The sequence below is a fragment of the Sapajus apella genome, unplaced genomic scaffold, assembly GCF_009761245.1.
Source record: "Sapajus apella isolate SASKATOON/1434 unplaced genomic scaffold, GSC_monkey_1.0 scaffold11, whole genome shotgun sequence".
NCBI classification, from domain to species: Eukaryota; Metazoa; Chordata; class Mammalia; order Primates; family Cebidae; genus Sapajus; species Sapajus apella.
In genome coordinates, this window is record NW_022436951.1 from 32034350 (window position 1) to 32052455 (window position 18106).

Consider the following 18106-nt stretch of genomic DNA (forward strand, 5'->3'; position numbering starts at 1 on the left):
TCCGTCTCAAAAAAAAAAAAAAAAAAAAAAAAAAAAAAAAGATAGAACCTTGCTGCAACCTCCTGGGTTCAAGCGATTCTCCTGCCTCAGCCACGCGAGTAGCTGGGATTACAGGTGTGTGCCACCATACCTGGCTCATTTTTGTATTTTTGGTAGAGACGGGATTTCACCACGTTGGCCAGGCTGGTCTTGAACTTGTTGCCTCAAATGATCTGCCAGCCTTGGCCTCCCAATGTGCTGGGTTTGTAGGCATTAGCCACTGAGCCTAGCCCCTCCTTCCTGTCGTGGCCTGAATTAGTTTTACAGATTTATTTGGAATCGCCTTGGCCAAGAGGAGAGGTGCGGTCAGTCAGTTGGGAGGCTTGGAATTTTATTTTTGGTTTACAGTGCATTTGCAGGAAGAAGCTAAAATCCTGAAAGATATATACTGAAAATATAGTACAGTTAGTTGAGGGTCAAGGGTATGTTCCTTGAGACTTGCCAGGGTAGAAACTGTTCGCCCTGCCCAGTGTGGACTTGGCCCCGGCACAAGGTACAGCTTGGCTGCTGTGCCCACATGCAGGGTCTGGGCAGGAGTCCAGCAGCTGGCATGCACCACACAGAGGCCTCTCCTGTGGGAGAATAACCTTGCAGGATCAGCCTAGAGGGCTGCTTGCCTGCTTGGCTGTAAACATTCCTTTTGCAAAATGAATATCAACTGAAAATAAAGTAAAAATATTCAGATTAGAGGCCTCCTGGAATGACTAGTGTTGGAAATAGATGTTGGAAATAGATGCTCGGTGCTGTAAAGAAAAATTAGCCCTGAAACAAAGGATCGTTTAGCAACGCAATTTTTACTTCCTGGACTGCAGGAAGGGTACCCTTGCTAGCCATTGTGCCATGAGAGTACAGTGAACAAAGGAAAACACACACATTTATCCCTTACGTATTTGGGGTCATCCTTCCTGCTGTGTCTGATATCCGTTGGCAGGAGCCAGACCTCACGGTGTAAACTAAAACCAGATCGGCTAACAACTTAAAACTTTTCTAAACAGGTAAAAGCAAGGGGGAGCTGGGACATGCCTGTGAGCATGTCCAGCACAGATATTTTGGTTAAAGTACAGGGACCTAGAGTATACTACGTGCCTGTGAGCATGGCATGTTTAACAGCTACATAGGATAGGGCTTAACAAAGTTATCAGCACACTTATTCTACAAGAAAGGAAACTTTAAAAAGGAACTTTCTACTTCTTACAGCCAGGAGTTTCTATGATCCTTGGGTCCTCATAGAACAAACAGCCCAGATAAGAAGTCAGCTCAGACCAGCCTGGCCAACGTGGTGAAACCTTATCCCTACTAAAAATACAAAAAATGAGCCAGGCGTGGTGGCACACGCCTGTAATCCCGGCTACTAGGAAGGCTGAGGCAGGAGAATGGCTTGAACCCAGGAGGCGGAGGTTGCAGTGAGTCTAGATCGTGGCACTGCACTCCAGCCTCGGTGACAGAGTGAGATTCCATCTCAAAAAAGGGAAAAAAGGAAGTTCCACAGGCCTGGACGTGCTGCTTGTGTCTGAGGGGTGGGGCAGTCTTGGGGACTGAGCCCTCACTGCCCCCTGCCCCACCCCCTTACATTTGGTCACAGTGGTGGTGATGGTTGTGTTGTGACAGCAGAGGAAAGCATGGCTTGACAGCTTTTCTGAAAGGGCGTAAAATGACAATGTTGAATTATTGTGTCTTACTAATTATAGTTCTGTAATGTAGCTTATGAAAATAAAACCAAGAAAACTGAGTCCAGTTGTCCTTGATTGGATAACTAGTTATTAATTTCTTTCTTCTCCAAATCTAATTACTTTATTTCTAATTACGAAAGGCTAAGAATATTGAGTAATGTGCAGGAAATTATATAACAGCCACCCTTTCACATCACCCAGATTTAAGAGATAATATCATGCTGTCCTATATACTTCAAATCAAAACTTTTTCAGGAAATAAAATGTAATAAAGTCCACAGTCTCCATCCTTCCTCCCTCCTCTTCCCGGTAACCATAGTCCTAATGGTGATCATTCTTTCCCAGGCATGATACTTTTCCTACAGTATATTTACTAATAAAATGTATATTTTTTGGTTATTTATTTAGCATCAAAATGTATATTTTTTGGTTATGTATTTAGCATCAACATACTATGTCTTTTTACATAGCATTATATTTTTGAGACTTTAAAAAGTTTTTTATTTTTATTTTTAGAGACAGGGTGTCGCTCTGTAGCCCCGGCTGGAGTTCAGTGGTGTGATCATAGCTCACTGCAGCCTTGGCCTCCTGCGTTCACACGATCCTCCTCTCAGCCTCCTGAGTAGCTGGGACTATGCATGCGTGCCACGGTGCCCAGCTAATTAATTTTTTTTTTTTTAGAGCTGCAGTCTCCCTATGTTGCTCAGGCTGGTCTCATCCTCCTGGCCTCAAGCTATGACCACACCTCGGCCTCCCAAAGTGCTGGGATTACAGATGTGAGCCACCGTGTGGGTCCGGAGATTTATTGTATTGATAAATTACAGATATAGCCTCTTCGTCAAACTGTTGTGTAGCCGGGCGCGGTGGCTCAAGCCTGTAATCCCAGCACTTTGGGAGGCCGAGGAGGGTGGATCACGAGGTCAAGAGATCGAGACCATCCTGGTCAACATGGTGAAACCCCGTCTCTACTAAAAATACAAAAAATTAGCTGGGCATGGTGGTGCGTGCCTGTAATCCCAGCTACTCAGGAGGCTGAGGCAGGAGAATTGCCTGAACCCAGGAGGCGGAGGTTGCGGTGAGCCGAGATCGCGCCATTGCACTCCAGCCTGGGTAACATGAGTGAAACTCCGTCTCAAAAAAAACAAAACAAAACAAAACAAAAAACAAACTGTTGTGTAATATTCTTTTTACGAACGTATTTGTTTTCAACAGCTGCCATAACATTACCAGATACTGGGTGACTTAAAGCAACACGATGCCTCACAGTTCTTGAGGCCAGGAGTCCAAAACTCCAAGTGTCAGCAGGGCTCTGATCTTTCTGAAACCTGTAGAGGGGAACCCTTCCTTTCCCCTTCCAGCATCTGGTGGGGGCCGGCAATCCTTAGCTTGCAGATGCATCCTTCCCATCTCCACCTCCATCTTTGCACAGCCCTCTCTTCTGTGTGTCTGTGTGTCTTTGTCCACATTATCCCCTTCTTAGAAGGACACCAGTCATTGGATTTATGGTCTACCCTACTCCAATATGACCTTGTCTTAACTCCATGATATCTGCAAGGCCCTGTGTCCAGTTAAGGCCACATGCACAGGAGGTGGGGGATAGGACTTAAACATATATTTTGGGGGAACACAATTCAACCCATATCAATCAATAAATTGCAGTTTATTCATTCTCCTGTCGGTGGTCAGTTAGATTGCTTCCAGGTGTTGTCATCACATTGGTGCCAAGAACATTTTTCCATAACCACTGCATGTAACTGTGTGTGCACGTGCAAATTTCTCTCTCTTTTTTCTTTTTTTGTTGCGGGGGGGATAGGGTCTCACTCTAACACCAAGGCTGGAGTGCATTGGTGCAGTCTTGGCCTCCTGGGCTCAAGCAATCCTCCCACCTCAGCCTCCTGAGTAGCTGGAACCATAGGTGCACACACCATGCCTGGCTAATTTTTCCTTTCTTTTTGAAGAGATGGGTTTTACCATGTTGCCCAGGATGGTCTTGAACTCCTGCGCTCAAGTTATCTGAGCCCTTGGCCTCCCAACGTGCTGGGATTACAGGCGTGAGCCACCACGTCCCACATGTGATGTGAATTTCTCTAAGGAAACATTAGTGGTGGGATATCTGGGGTGCAGGATGTCTCTAACTCTGCTGGACTTTGCCAGACCGCTTCCAGGGTTTCTATCAGTTCACACTCGCTCCCATTTCCCTACAAATGCACCATTATCTCTGTGTATTAACAGACTTTTGTCATTCTGCAAGATGGAAAATAGTATTTCATTATTGTTCTTATTATAATTTCCTTAAGTACAGTGAGGTTGAATATCTCTTGATATGTTTATGGGCCATTCAGGTGTACTTTTTTGTGAATTGCTCATTCGTGTGAATTTTTCTATTGGGTTGTCTTTTTCTTCGTTATTTATAAGAATTCTTTATATATTCTATCTAGATACTAAGTCCTCTGTTCCTAAAATAATATCCTCTCCTAGTCTATCTTGTTTTCTTGCTTTGTTTATGGAGACTTTTATTTTAATATTAATGTTAATCATTATCTTATTAATCTTATCTTATTAATCTGATTTTTATAGCTTTTTGTCATGGAAAATCTCAAGCATATATAAGAGAGATTAGCACACAGGACATTCCAGCTGCACCACTGTCAGCACGTGGACACCTCGTCCACCCTACCCCATATCGGGCTATTTTGGGTTTTTATTTATATGTGTTTTGAGATGGACTCTTGCTCTGTTGCCCAGGCTGGAGTGCAGTGGCGCTGTCTCATCTCATTACATCTTTTTCCTCCTGGATTCAAGCGATTCTCATGCCTCAGCCTCCCCAGTAGCTGGGATTACAGGTGCTCACCACTATGCCCAGCTAATTTTTATATTTTTAGTAGAAGCGGGGTTTCACCATGTTGGCCAGGCTGGTCTCAAACTCGTGACTTCAGGTGATCCACCTGCCTCGGCCTCCCAAAGTGCTGAGATTACATGTGTGAGCCACCGCATCCGGCCCAAATTGGGTATTTTGAAGTAAATCCCAGACCTCCGGTCATGTCATCTGTGCGAATATCATGCTGCATCTATGAGAGACAGGAGCTCCAAAAACATGGCTGCAATACCATTATCCTTCCCTGCCAGAATTCACAATAATTTGCAATATCATCAGATATCCACTTAGTATTCATTTTTCTGCAGTTGTCTTTCCTTTTTTTTTTTTTTTAACAATTGGTTACAGTGAAATGGGATTTATAATCCTTTTCCTTATGGTTGATTTTTTTTGGGTCAAATTTAAGAAATTCTGCCGTATTCCAAAGTAGGAGAAAAAAGTATTCTGTATGTCCCCCTAATAGCTGAATTTCGCCTTTCCTACTTAGATGTCTGCCATCTGATGTGCTCGTGTTCTGGGGTAGGTGGGGATCCACGGTGATTGGCTTTCTTACCTGGGTAGCTCAGTGCCGCAGCGTCGCCCCTTGGATGGCCAGTCCCTTTTCCCCCCACGGCTCCCTCCTGCCCCTTCCCGTGACTGCAGAACCCCGGTCCCTCTCTCTTGGCCTGCTCTGTGCCTGCCCCCGCTGCTGGACCTGGCTGGAGGAAACAGCATACATCTCCCGACCACAGTCCTTCTCCCTGGTCGTCTTTCCCCCTCCCCCGTTCTCCTGCTTCTGCTCTCCCCAGCCCTCCTCCCGCCTCTCACCCTGAGCTGCTGACTCTGCTTCTCAGTTCTGTGAGCGAGCAGATGTCAGTAGGGGGCATCCACAGCCTCCCGCCGCACACCCGCCCACCACCTGCGTCTGCGGCCTCCCTGGGGCGCGTGAGGTCTGTCTGCGCTGCCGAGGAAGGGGCTCCCCCACTGCGCGCCAGACCCTTACCAGACCCCCCGCACCCCCCCCTCCCCGTACCCCCCGCACTCTCCGCTTCCCTGTCTCCCCGGGCGGTGATTGTGTCTTCTTTGTTTTCCTCTTTATGGCGTCATTCTCATCCACCCAAATAGGCTGAGATTTCTTCCATTAAAACAAAACAAAAAAAAGACTCATCAGTGTATCTTTTCTGTCTTTTGCATCTTTTGCACAGTCTCTTTGCTCCTTTATTTATTTATTAATTTATTTTTTGAGACGGAGTTTCGCTCTTGTTACCCAGGCTGGAGTGCAATGGCACGATCTCGGCTCACCGCAACCTCCGCCTCCCGGGTTCAGGCAATTCTCCTGCCTCAGCCTCCTGAGTAGCTGGGATTACAGGCACGCGCCACCATGCCCAGCTGATTGTTTGTATTTTTAGTAGAGACGGGGTTTCACCACGTTGACCAGGATGGTCTCGATCTCTTGACCTCGTGATCCACCCTCCTCGGCCTCCCAAAGTGCTGGGATTACAGGCGTGAGCCACCGGACCTGGCCATGTATATATATTTTAAAGGAGTTGATTGTGGTGGTGCTTTCCATAGTCCCAGCTATTTGGGAGGCTAAGGTGGGAGGATTACTTGAGCCCAGGGAGGAGGTCGAGGCTGTAGCTGTAGTGAGCTGTGTTTGTGCCACTGCACTCCAGCCTGGGCGACAGAGCCAGATCCCGTCTCAAAAAACAAAACAAAACAAATCCAAGTTGAGAATCTGTTTCAGCTAGTGAGTTCAGTCTGTTTACATTTATTTAAGTTTCGGCAGGTCTGAGGGTAGGCTGTGAGTTATCTCAGCTGATTTTTCAGTCATTTACGAATCAAACTCCTCGTTCGACTCTGTACCCACTTTCACGGGATCAACAGATGCTTTTTAATGAACAGGTTTTTAATTTTCTAATTCCTTTTTCTATTTTGATTCACCAAGTGTTTTTTGGTGAGTTTCAAGCCCCATTCCCACCGGCCATTCCTCCCAGTTGTCGTGTCTGCCTGTTCTTGTTAATTCGGATCGCCTCCTTGTGTGTAGTTTTTATAACGGGCTCCTCTTCAGCGGGGTGTATTTCTGGCCTCGACGGTGGGAGTCTCGTGGTAAAGTGGATTTGCACTGGCCTCTGCCAGGTGTTCCAGGCGTTCCGCTGGCCCAGAGTCACTTGTATTCACTTCTCAGCCAGGTGTTCCTACTTTGCAAGCATGGTGTACACGTGGGAACTGCTTTCTTTTTTCCCTTCCACTCAGAATCCAGACGGAGACGAGCTTCTTTGCACATCCAGGAGCCTGGGGGATAGAGCTCTTTCGTTTTGCTTTGGCTGCATTACCTGAGACATGAACCTTTGGGGGCTCAACATTGCAGATGTGGCCTTCACGTGCTTCCAAGGCTCCTTCTACACGTCGACACAAAATCCTAAGCACCCGATTGTTGGGTGCTCCTGGGGCGGGCCCTGTCCCCCAGCATCACTGGGCCTGTCAGTGTCTGTGGGTTCAACCTCACCCTGGCTTTCAGTTTCCTCTCCAGTCCCGGCCCTGGGGAGTCCCTTTTCCCTACTAGTTCTTTCATCTCTTCTTTTTGTTGTTATTCAGTCTGCCATTTCTAGTGTCTGTAGCCTTCATCTGCAGTGTTGCCAGGACCAGAAGTTACCACTGAATTCTTACCTAATACCATAGATGTAGTTAAAATGCATTTTTTCTATAATCTTGATGTGAGGTTTACTTACCATTTATGACGTTTAGATTTGCACCATTCAGAATATGACACGTTTCTCTCTCCATAGCCCTACTTAAATCTCTGCAATGGCTAACGAAGCTTATCCTTGTCCGTGTGACATTGGCCACAGACTTGAGTATGGAGGGATGGGCCATGAAGTTCAAGTCGAGCACATCAAGGCATATGTCACCAAATCCCCTGTTGATGCAGGCAAAGCTGTGATTGTCATTCAAGATATATTTGGCTGGCAGTTGCCCAATACCAGATATATGGCTGACCTGATCTCAGGAAATGGATACACGTATGTACAAAGTTCTGTTTCTTTGTTTAAATTCATATACGTTTTCATGGTTTATTTTGTTCCCTTTAAAAAAAAAAAAAGAAAAAAAACTGCCAGGCACAGTGGCTCAGGCCTGTAATCCCAGCATTTTGGGAGGATGAAGTGGGCAGATCACTGGAGGTCAGGAGTTCGACACCAGCCTGACCAACATGGTTGTAAGGTTTATTGCCGATGTAGAATGAGGAAACTGAGGCAAGTATGAGAAAATGAGAAGCCAATTTATTCAGCTCCCGGGTGAGGTTCTGTAGTCCAGGAAGGGGCCAGAGAAGTTGCCCCTGGCTGTTTAGGTCATGGGGTTTTATGGGAAGGAAAGGCGATTGATTGGCTATTGGGGAAACAAAGCAAAGGCAATTTTATTGGCTGCCAGGAAGCAGGAAGTGCCTGAAACTAGTTGCTATTGGTAGGCAGGCGGGACTCTGGGTAAGTGGGTCTTGATTGGCTGTTGGGGAAACAAAGTGAAGGCAATCTTATTGGCTATTAAGAAGCAGGAAATGCCTGGAGCTAGTGGTTATGGGTAGGCCCGCGGGACCTTGGGTAAGCAGGCCTTCTGGGGGCATACAGAGCAGACTGCTCCCAGGCAGGGTCTGATGGGGCTTCTTTAAAAAATTTTCCTGCAGGGTTTATTAACAGCGGGCTGGGGGTTAAATGCGTAATTTAGTGCTGAATGTGGGCTTGGGTCTGGCATGCGGAGGCGGGTGCGGAGAAGCCGTGTGGCAAGGCCAGATAATGAGCTCGGGTAATGACCTAGTTATCAGACGCAGAGAGAGATGGATGAGTCCGTTTAACCCTCTGCGAGGCAGCCGGCCTTGCAATGGTGAAACCCTGTCTCTACTAAAAATACAAAAATTGCCAGGCTTGGTGGTGCGTGCCTGTAATCCTAGCTACCCAGGAGGCTGAGGCAGGAGAATTGCTTGAATCTGGGAAGCAGGGGTTGTAGTGAGCCGAGAACACACCATTGTACTCCAGTTTGGGTGACAAAAGCAACACTCTATCTCAAAAACCAATAAACTCTAAAAAAACAAAACAGCAGTCTGACTATGCAGTATTTACATTAGACACTTCCTTATCTCACTGTGGTGAAGGTAAATGGGAAATGTCATGTGAAATTAAACAACCTCCTGTGCTGCTAACCCAACTCTGGCTTCTTGTCCTCCTGGGCATACCTGTCCTCTAGACTTGCTGGACACTGAGAATTCTTTCCCTGTGTGGGGCTCTGGCCAAACCCAGGCACTGGACTCCTTGGGCAGACCTCACTGGCTCCGAAATGGACCCATCACTTGGCCCTTCAAGCAGCTCAGCCTCGGGTCAGATTTCACAGGCCCATTTGGACAACAGAGCGTCCACGGATCCACCTGGTCCACACACGTACCACCATGGCCCCATCAGAATTAGACTGGGGTTCAGAAGTGGCACAGTGAGACCTTGCTCCCCTCCCAAAGTGTACCTCTTTGTCTGGCAACCCCCGATTGCATCTTATTTGCCCCTGGCATAAAGCACAGAGGAGAGCCAGCACCCTTCCTTCCTCTCTAGTGTCGGAAAGCATCAACCCAGCAAGCCCTGAGCTTGGTGCAGGGCTGGATTCCTTTGTTTTCACAGAAAGAGAAGCTGGAGACTCCGAGGGTGAGCCTATGTCGTGTTTTTCTAGGAGGAGAAACTGGCTTCAAGGAATCACGCCTGCCCTGACGGGACGCAGACTCAGTGCTGAAAGAAAAGACCTTCCTTCAAGTTTTCCTTTTTCATGTCCCCAGATGAGGGGACTTAACTTTCTAGGGGCAAGCCCAGTAATTAAAAAAAAAAAAAAAATAGCTAGCCTCTTGCTCCGCCGGAGCCAGTGCTAAGGGCATGACTGGGATCGTTGCCCTTAATCCTCGGGCAGCCCCTTGAGGGCGGAGCTGCTGTTGCTCTCATTTTGCAGATTAGGAAACCAGGCCATAAAGAGAGCTGGGACATTGCGCCAGATCACACTGCCCGAGCAGCCGATCAAATGGCATTTCTGTTCCTGCTATTCACGGTGGGTCCTTTAGCAGTACTCAGGACGTGAACGATGAGGAAACATACCTTTTTTACAAAGCACTTTCACGTGTATATAAGTCTTTTTGCCCTCCAGAGCCTCCTCTGAGGTTTGGCAGTGCAAGGGTGCTGTTTGTCAGATAAGAAAATGAGGCTGGAAGTGGTGGCATGACCCGTTAGGGCCACATGGCAGCGTGCGGTGTACTGAGCCTCCAACTTGGATTTTCTCACTCAAGTTTCAGTGTTCTTTCTACCCCTACAGGAGGAGCCCTGTTCCTCCAACCAGGTGGCATTCTATTTTAGGAAACAGGACTCAACCCAAGAGGCCGGCTCCATCCCTCTGGGTTGGCTTGCGTGGAAGAGCGACCTGGACTGGGGCCAGGCGTGTTTGCTGTCTGCTGCCCGTCTTAGGATCGTACCCTCTGGAGAGGAGACTGTGCTTCGTTGGCGTCTTGGGCGGAGGCTGGGAAAATTGCTTGGTCATAGTGACTGGACACGTTAGCCAGGTGTGCCCTCTGGCCTGAGGCTCGGGTGAAAGGCCAGGAGTCCCCCACGCTGGCTGAGAGGGGCAGGAGGGGCCCTCAAAGCCACCCGCCTCAGGCCCCTTCCCCCGGTGCCCCCAGCCTATCCCACGGGGGTGTGCCCTGTGGATGGCCTCATCATTTGCAGGGCCGGGTTACCAACTGGCTGCCAGACGCTGTGCACCTGCGGTTGTGAAACCTAAGATGGCCTGGCCTGGTGCCAGGTGGCTGCTTTGCTGTGATCAAAGTTGGCCTTCACAGCCACTACTTTTCCTTTTCTCTGAGCCAGACTTGCCAACTTAGCAAGTTTTTAAATAAATGCAAGCAAAATACTGAGTCAAGCAACTCTGAAACTAAGCTCAATTCATGTCCATATTTTGCAGAACCATTGTACCAGACTTCTTTGTAGGGCAAGAGCCTTGGGATCCCTCTGGCGACTGGTCCATCTTCCCTGAGTGGCTGAAAACGAGAAATGCCCGGAAGATCGATAGGTGAGTTATCCACAGACGTGGCCTTTTGTGTGGCATGCGCCAGGAGGAGAGAGCCACGCGGTCTCCACCTTTCAGACTCTACTCCCTCCCTCAGGGTAGGACTTCTCCACAGCCAATGGAATCCTTCCCATGGCACAAAGGGGAAAATTTTTTTTTTTTTTTTTGGAGGCGGGGTCTCATTCTGTCATCCAGGCTGGAGTGCAATGGCACGATCTTGGTTCACTGGAACCTCCGCCTCCCAAGTTCAAGCAATTCTCCTGCCTCAGCCTCCCAAGTAGCTGGGATTACAGGTGTATGCCACCATGCCTGGCTAATTTTTGTATTTTTAGTAGAGACGAGGTTCCACCATGTTGGCCAGGCTGGTCTCGAACTCCTGAACTCAGGTGATCCACCTGCCTCAGCCTCCCCAAAGTGCTGGGGATTACAGGCATAAGCCACTGCACCTGGCTTAAATTTTTTTTTAAATTAAAAAACATTTTTTTTTTTAATTAAAATTTTTAGGCCGGGCTTGGTGGCTCACACCAGTAATCCCAGCACTTTGGCAGCCTGGGCTGGCTGATAACTTGAGATCAGGAGTTCAAGACCAGCCTGGCCAACATGGTGAAACCCCATCTCTACTAAAAATACAGAAAAAAAAAACCTGGGTGTCATGATGCATGCCTGTAATCCCAGCTACTCCAGAGGCTGAGGCAGGAGAATTTCTTGAACCTAGGAGGCAGAAGTTGCAATTAGCTGAGATCTTACCACTGCACTGTAGCCTGGGGGACAGAGCAAGACTCTGTCTCTAAAAAAAAAGAATTAATTAAAAATGTAAAAATAAAATAGAGATGGTGTCTGTCTATAGGCATGAACCTCACACCCAGCCGGGATAGCATTCTTTATGTGATGATGATCAATATCAAACAATATTTTATGAGCACCATCTATGAAAAGAGAGATTTTAGTCCATCTGACACCTGAGTAGTGTACATTTTACCCACCGTGTAGTTCTTTAGTCCTCACCCCCTCCTAACCTCCCCATTCTGAGTCTCCATAGTCCATATATCAGTCTGTGTGCCTTTGTGAACCTACTCATAGGTTAGCTCCCACTTATAAGTGAGAACAGGGAGTATTTGGTTTTCCATTCCTGAGTTATTTCACTCAGAATAATGGCCTCCAGCTCCATCCAAGTTGCTGCAAAAGACTATTATTTTGTTCTTTCTTATGGCTAATAGTCCATGGAGTATATACACTGCACTTTCTTTACCCCCTCATTGGTCATTGGGCACTTAGGTTGCATATCTTTGCAACTGTGAATTGTGCTGCAATAAACGTACGTATGCAGCCCACCTGTACTTGGTTCATTGCTTCTAGTTGAAAATGTGTTCTGAGTTCCAAACAATCAGTTTGCAGATGAATCATCTGTCAGACAAGGGCCACTATTCTTGGTCCCCTCATGGTTGAAATAGTCCTTCCAAATTTGGCTGCACTCTTTGGGTGTGGGAGGAGACAAGCAATGCAGAGTGGGGAGTTTTGGGGAGAGAGTGAACATGTGAAGTCAGAGAGTGTCTGGGCATCTGCCTGTAGTTATGGCTGGTAATGGGAGGGAGGAGAGAGGAGACCCTTCTGGGAGACTCAGGGGACAGAGGAGACTGGGGCCCTCTGTAGGGAGCAGATCGTGGACTCAGGCCTTGCGAGCCGTGCTGCAGACTGTGGCCTTCATCCCGAGGCTGTGGAAGACTGCTCAGCTCTCAGCTGGGAGTGAGCTGGTTGGATCTGTGTTTTGGGAAGAGTGCAGCATGCCTGCAGCTGTCAGGCAGTTGGAGGGGGCTGGGCTTGGCAGGGAGACTTGTGGGCATGATGCAACAGTTGGGTGGGAGCTAGTGAGGATGGAGCTCCCAAAAGAAGAATCCTTAACAACTTCAAAAACAGTTGCCGATACAGCCCTGATATCAGCACAGCCTTTGAGGGGTTCACAGAATAACCCTGATTCTTGAATGCTTTTTCTTTCTGTTCTAGAGAGATCAATGCTGTCTTGAAGTATCTGAAACAACAGTGTCACGCCCAGAAAATTGGCCTCGTGGGATTCTGCTGGGGTGGAACTGCTGTCCATCATTTGATGATGAAATACTCAGAATTCAGGGCAGGGGTGTCCGTCTATGGTAAATCTGCCTTGCCCATTTTTCCTGCATGCAAAAGGGAGGCGTGGAAGAGTGACAGCAATCATAAGCCTCCCCATCCACAACCCCCAATAATGCGGAGACTGCCCATCTTACGGAAATGGGCCTTAAGAATCTGAAAATAGAGGTGGAGGTTTGTCATGCAGTTAACCAGAGGATGTCACTGGGAGTGAAGAAGGCTGGGTCCCAATGGTGTGACCTTGGGAAAGCCACCTAACCTGAGCTCACCATTTCTTCACCTAGGATGAAGGGGATAGCATTGTTTTTAACGTAATGATGATCAATGTCATTACATCACGTAAGATTTGTATGAGTGACATCTATGAAAATATTTTTCTGGCAGTGGCTAATGCCTGTAATCCCAGCACTTTGGGAGGCTGAGGCGGGCAGATCACTTGAGCTCAGGGGTTGGAGACCAGCCTGGGCAACATGGCAAAACCCCGTCTCTACAAAAAAACAAAACTTAGCTTGGCGTGGTTGCATGGACCTGTAATTCTAGCTACTCAGGAGGCTGAGGTGGGAGGATCACTTGATCCCAAGGAGGTGGAGACTGCAGTGAGCCGTGATCACGCAACTGCACTCCAGTCTGAGTGACAGAGCATGACCCTGTCTCAAAAAAATAAAAAATAAAAAGAAAGAAAAAGATTTTCCCAAGATACAAATTGTTCTAACTGTACACAAACATGCACACACACTAAAGACAGAAAGGCAGCCAGGCACGGTGGCTCACGCCTGTAATCCTAGCACTTTGGGAGTCCAAGACAGGCAGATAGCTTGAGCCCAGGAGTTCGAGATCAGCCTGGGCAACATAGAGAGACCTTGTCGCTATAAAAAATTTTTAAATTACTTGGGTGTGCTGGCATGTGCCTGTGGTCCCAGTCTCTCAGGAGGCTGAGGCAGGAGGATCACTTGAGCCCAGAGGTTAGAGGCTGCACTGAGCTGTGAATGCACGACTGCACCCCAACCTGGGTGACAGGGAGTGAGACCTTGTCTCTTTAAAAAAAAAAAGAAGAAGAAAGGAAAGGAAAACACACTGTGAAATGTAAATAGCAACTTACATATTTTTGGCCAAAACAAGCCAAAGTTTCATAGCAATGAAATGGCATTATATCTGTATGTAGAAACTGCTTGCTAAATTCATGATATAGAAGTATTCAGACCAATATATATACAAAAACAAAAAAGACACATAGGAAGTACAGCCTTTGAAAATAATGCAGATGCTTCTCTACTTACAGTGGGACTAAGTCCTGATAAACTCATCCTAAATTGAAAATATCCCGTTGAAAATGCATTTAATCCACCTCACCTACTGAACTTCATAGCCTCACTTGGCCCCCCTAAACACCACCATCAGCCTCCAGCTGAGCAAAATTGCCTAACACAAGGCCTGTTTTATAATAGAGTGTTGAATAGCTCATGCAGTTTATTGAATTCTGTACTGAAAGTGAAAAACAATGGTTGTATGGGTACGTGGAACCGTTAATGTTCCTCACTGTGGTATTTTCGACCACTTTTAGCAGGGAAAAAAAAAACCCCTCAAATATTGACTTAGGACGACGCAAAAGGACAGAAACTTAAGGCAGTGGCCGGCTGCCTCTGGGAACAATGGAGCTGACAGATGCTTTGTCCAGACCGTGCTTTTGCGCGATTTAGCAAAAGGCGGTCAGGAGTGGCTGCCTCCCCAGCGCCACCTCCTGGCCGCTGTTGTGCAGTGCGTGAGCTGGGGAGCGTGGCCGGGCTCAGGCCCAGGGACATCAAAAGGGATCCAGCCATATGAAGTGACTGCCAGAGTGGGGAAGGAGCGCGGCCACCTTTTCCGAGGGTCCCTGCTTCCTAAAGAGTAGTTACAGGTGAAGGAGGCTCTCTCTGTTACTTAGCTTTTCTGTGCTGCCAGCAGGAAGTGGGGAAAAAAGTTATTTATTTACTTCTTCTCATCTTAAAATGGTAACTTACTGCAAAATTTTCACATTCTTATTTTCCCATAGAAGTGGACACACCCACAGGTTGTTTTCAGACAGCCTGGGTCAGGCAGAGCGTGCTTCTAATTTCAGAATTAATCTCGAATGCTGACGTGAAAGATGAAAACTAATTATTATTATTTTGGGACAGCATCTTGGTCTGTCAGCAGGCTGGAGTGCAGTGGCACAATCTTGGCTCACTGTAACCTCTGCCTCCTGGGTCCAAGCAATTCTCCTGCCTCAGCCTTCTGAGTAGCTGTGGCTACCAAACCCAGCTAATTTTGTATTTTTAGTAGAGACAGGATTTTGCATTGGTGGCCAGGCTGGTCTCGAACTCTTGACCTCAAGTGATCCACCTGCTTTGGCCTCCCAAAGTGCTAGGATTACAGGTGTGAGCCACTATGCCCGGCCAAAAACTGATTTTTATACACTGACCTGTGAGGTCCAGTCTGTTTCACACTTCCACACTCGTGGTCTAGTTCGAGTCTAAATACCCATTGAAATGACCGCGCTTCTCTTACAAACGAAACTACTCAGAGCATTCAAACCAGAATCTGTGGGGCTTGTGCAGGCCTGAGAAACTTCTCGAAAGAGAGTTTGAAAGTGATCACCTCTTAGTAAATGAAGGCACTTCCCAGAGGGAGCATTCCTCAGGCTGCCCCGGCATCTTCCCATACTCAGCAGTGGATAAGGTCTCATTCAATTATTTAATGGCCTGATTTTTAGTGCATAAAGTGGGGAGGTGGAGAGTAGGAAGATCTGACTAAATAAATTTCTCTTGTACTCTTACAATCTTTTTGGATTTCTTTTAAAGACAGGGTCTCACCTTGTCACCCAGGCTGGAGTGCAGTGGCACAAACATGGCTCAAGCAGCCTCAACTTCGCAGGTGCAAGTGATCCGCCCACCTTAGTCCCCCAGGTAGCTGAGACTACAGGCACACACCACCATGCTCGGCTTATTTTTCTTTTTTTTTTTTTTTTTGTAGAGACAGGGTTTCGTGATGTTACCTGGGCAGGTCACAAACTCCTGAGCCTAAGCCATCCACCTGCCTCCGCCTCCCAAAGTGCTGGGATTACAGGCCTGAGCCACTGCGCCCGGCCTTCTTTTACGCTAATCTTACAGGTCAAGCCACTTTTGTGGAATGGCTAAAAAAGAAAATAAAGCCCCCAAAGCAGAGATTTTACTTTGAAAAATGAAACCCAGTTTTCTGTGGCATGAGTGTGGGGAACCTGCATCACGCTTCTGTGCTCGTTTTTCAGGCATCGTCAAGGATTCTGAAGACATTTACAATTTAAAGAACCCCACCTTGTTCATTTTTGCTGAAAATGATGCTGTGATTCCACTGGAGAATGTAAGTTGGCATCTTTTCTCTTCTTAGTTATTTATTCTGAGAAGGAGACTGTCTCTCTCGCTCAGGCTGGAGTGCAGTGGCGCGATCTCGGCTCACTGCAACCTCTGTCTCCCAGTTTCAAGCAATTCTCCTGCCTCAGCTTCCTGAGTATCTGGTATGCGCCACCACGCCTGGCTAATTTTTGTATTTTTAATAGAGACGGGGTTTCACCGTGTGAAACCAGGCTAGGCAGTCTATCTAGATCCCCACTCCACAAAAACATAAAAAAATTAGCTGGCATGGTGGCACACACCTTGTAGTCTCAGCTATTTGGGACCCTGAAGCAGGAAGATTGCTTGAGCACAGGCGTTGTGAGGCTGCAGTGAGCCACGATTGTGCCACTGAACTCCAGCCTGGGTGACAGAGTGACACCCTGACTCTAAGAAAAAAAAGTAGTCATTTAGAAATTATTGTTAAAATAGTAACCAATAGATTAATGCAAGTGATTCAAATAACAGATGTATCATTTTCACATTGCTCTGAAATCTCTCCTTTGCCAGACATAAGAACTGTGTTCATTATGAAATCAGCAGTAAAAGTTGGGCGCAGTGACTCATGCCTGTAATCCCAGCACTTTGGGAGGCTGAGGCAGGTGGATCACTTGAGGTCAGGAGTTTGAGACCAGCCTGGTCAACATGGTGAAAGCCCGTCTCCACTAAAAATACAAAAATTAGCCAGGTGCAGTGGCGGGTGCCTGTCATCCCTGCTACTCCGGAGGCTGAGGCAGGAGAATTGCTTGATCTTGGCAGGTGGAGGTTGCAGTGAGCCAAGATGGTGCCACTAAACTCCAGCCTGGGCAACAGAGCGAGACCCTGTCTTAAAAAAAAAAAAATAGCAGGAAAGAATTCAGTATAACTGTGGAACTTGTTTCTAACGTAAAGCGTCCATGTGAAATCTCTGTTATGAATGCTCACTGAAGATGTGGAGAATGGAAAGTATTACTAAAGGGTTAAAATCATGAAATCTTTTGCATACCAGGTATCCCTGCTGACCCAGAAGCTGAAAGAACACTGCAAAGTTGAATATCAAATTAAGACATTTTCCGGGCAGACTCACGGGTTCGTGCATCGGAAGAGAGAAGACTGTTCACCTGCAGACAAGCCCTACATTGACGAGGCCAGAAGGAATTTAATCGAGTGGCTGAACAAGTACATGTAGCAAGAATCAAGGGCAAGCTTTCCCCGAAGAGCTTTCTTCCCAACTTTGCTTGGAAATACTTTAGATCAATCGATTTTATTTTCACCTTTATAAAATAAATATAGGAATCCTAAAATTCATTATGTCATCTGAAACACAAATTCGTTAGGAAATAATGCATGAAATAATTTAATTTTTAACATGTACATAAAATCAAAATTTAAAACCAAGGTCTGGCTGGGCGCAGTGACTTCATGCCTGTAATCCCAACACTGGGAGGCCAAAGCAGGTGGATTACCTGAGGTCAGGAGTTCGATACCAGCCTGGCTAACATAGCGAGACCCCCTCGCCATCTCTACAAAAAAATGCCAAAATTAGCCTGGTGTGGTGGTGCACTCCTGTAGTCCCAGCTACTTGGGAGGCTGAGGCACAAGAATCAATAGAACACGGGAGGTGGAGACTGCAGTGAGCTGAGATTGTGCCGCCACCACACTCCAGCCTGGGTGACAGAGTGACCCTGTGTCAAAAGTAAATGAATAAATAAAAATGAAAAAATAAAAACCAGGACAGTACCTGGAGAATTTGAATGATAGAGTAATACCCTAATTATTAGTTAAAACCTACAGGTTGGGTGCAGTGGCTCACGCCTGTAATCCTAGCAGTTTGGGAGGCCGAGGCGGGTGGATCACTTGAGGTCAGGAGTTTGAGACCAGCCTGGCCAACATGGTGAAACCCTGTCTCCACTAAAAGTACAAAAATTAGCCAAGCGTGGTGGCATGCACCTGTAATCCCAGCAACTCAGGAGGCTGAGGCA

At 47.1% G+C, this 18106-nt stretch overlaps 1 protein-coding gene across 2 annotated transcripts in view; it reads left to right on the forward strand.

The window, feature by feature from the left end:
* Nucleotides 1-17658, forward strand: part of CMBL (carboxymethylenebutenolidase homolog) — a 24978-nt gene extending 7320 nt beyond the window's left edge. Inside the window, exons 2-6 of one of the 2 annotated variants that reach the window (XM_032279102.1) lie at nucleotides 7350-7583; nucleotides 10537-10644; nucleotides 12643-12785; nucleotides 16025-16116; nucleotides 17134-17658. In XM_032279102.1, the coding sequence (XP_032134993.1) occupies nucleotides 7369-7583; nucleotides 10537-10644; nucleotides 12643-12785; nucleotides 16025-16116; nucleotides 17134-17313 (738 nt within the window). In that variant the 5' untranslated portion in view covers nucleotides 7350-7368 and the 3' untranslated portion in view covers nucleotides 17314-17658. The remainder of the gene's footprint in view (nucleotides 1-7349; nucleotides 7584-10536; nucleotides 10645-12642; nucleotides 12786-16024; nucleotides 16117-17133) is intronic. The other variant, XM_032279103.1, reaches the window with a different exon arrangement.
* The last annotated feature ends 448 nt before the right edge of the window (nucleotides 17659-18106 follow it).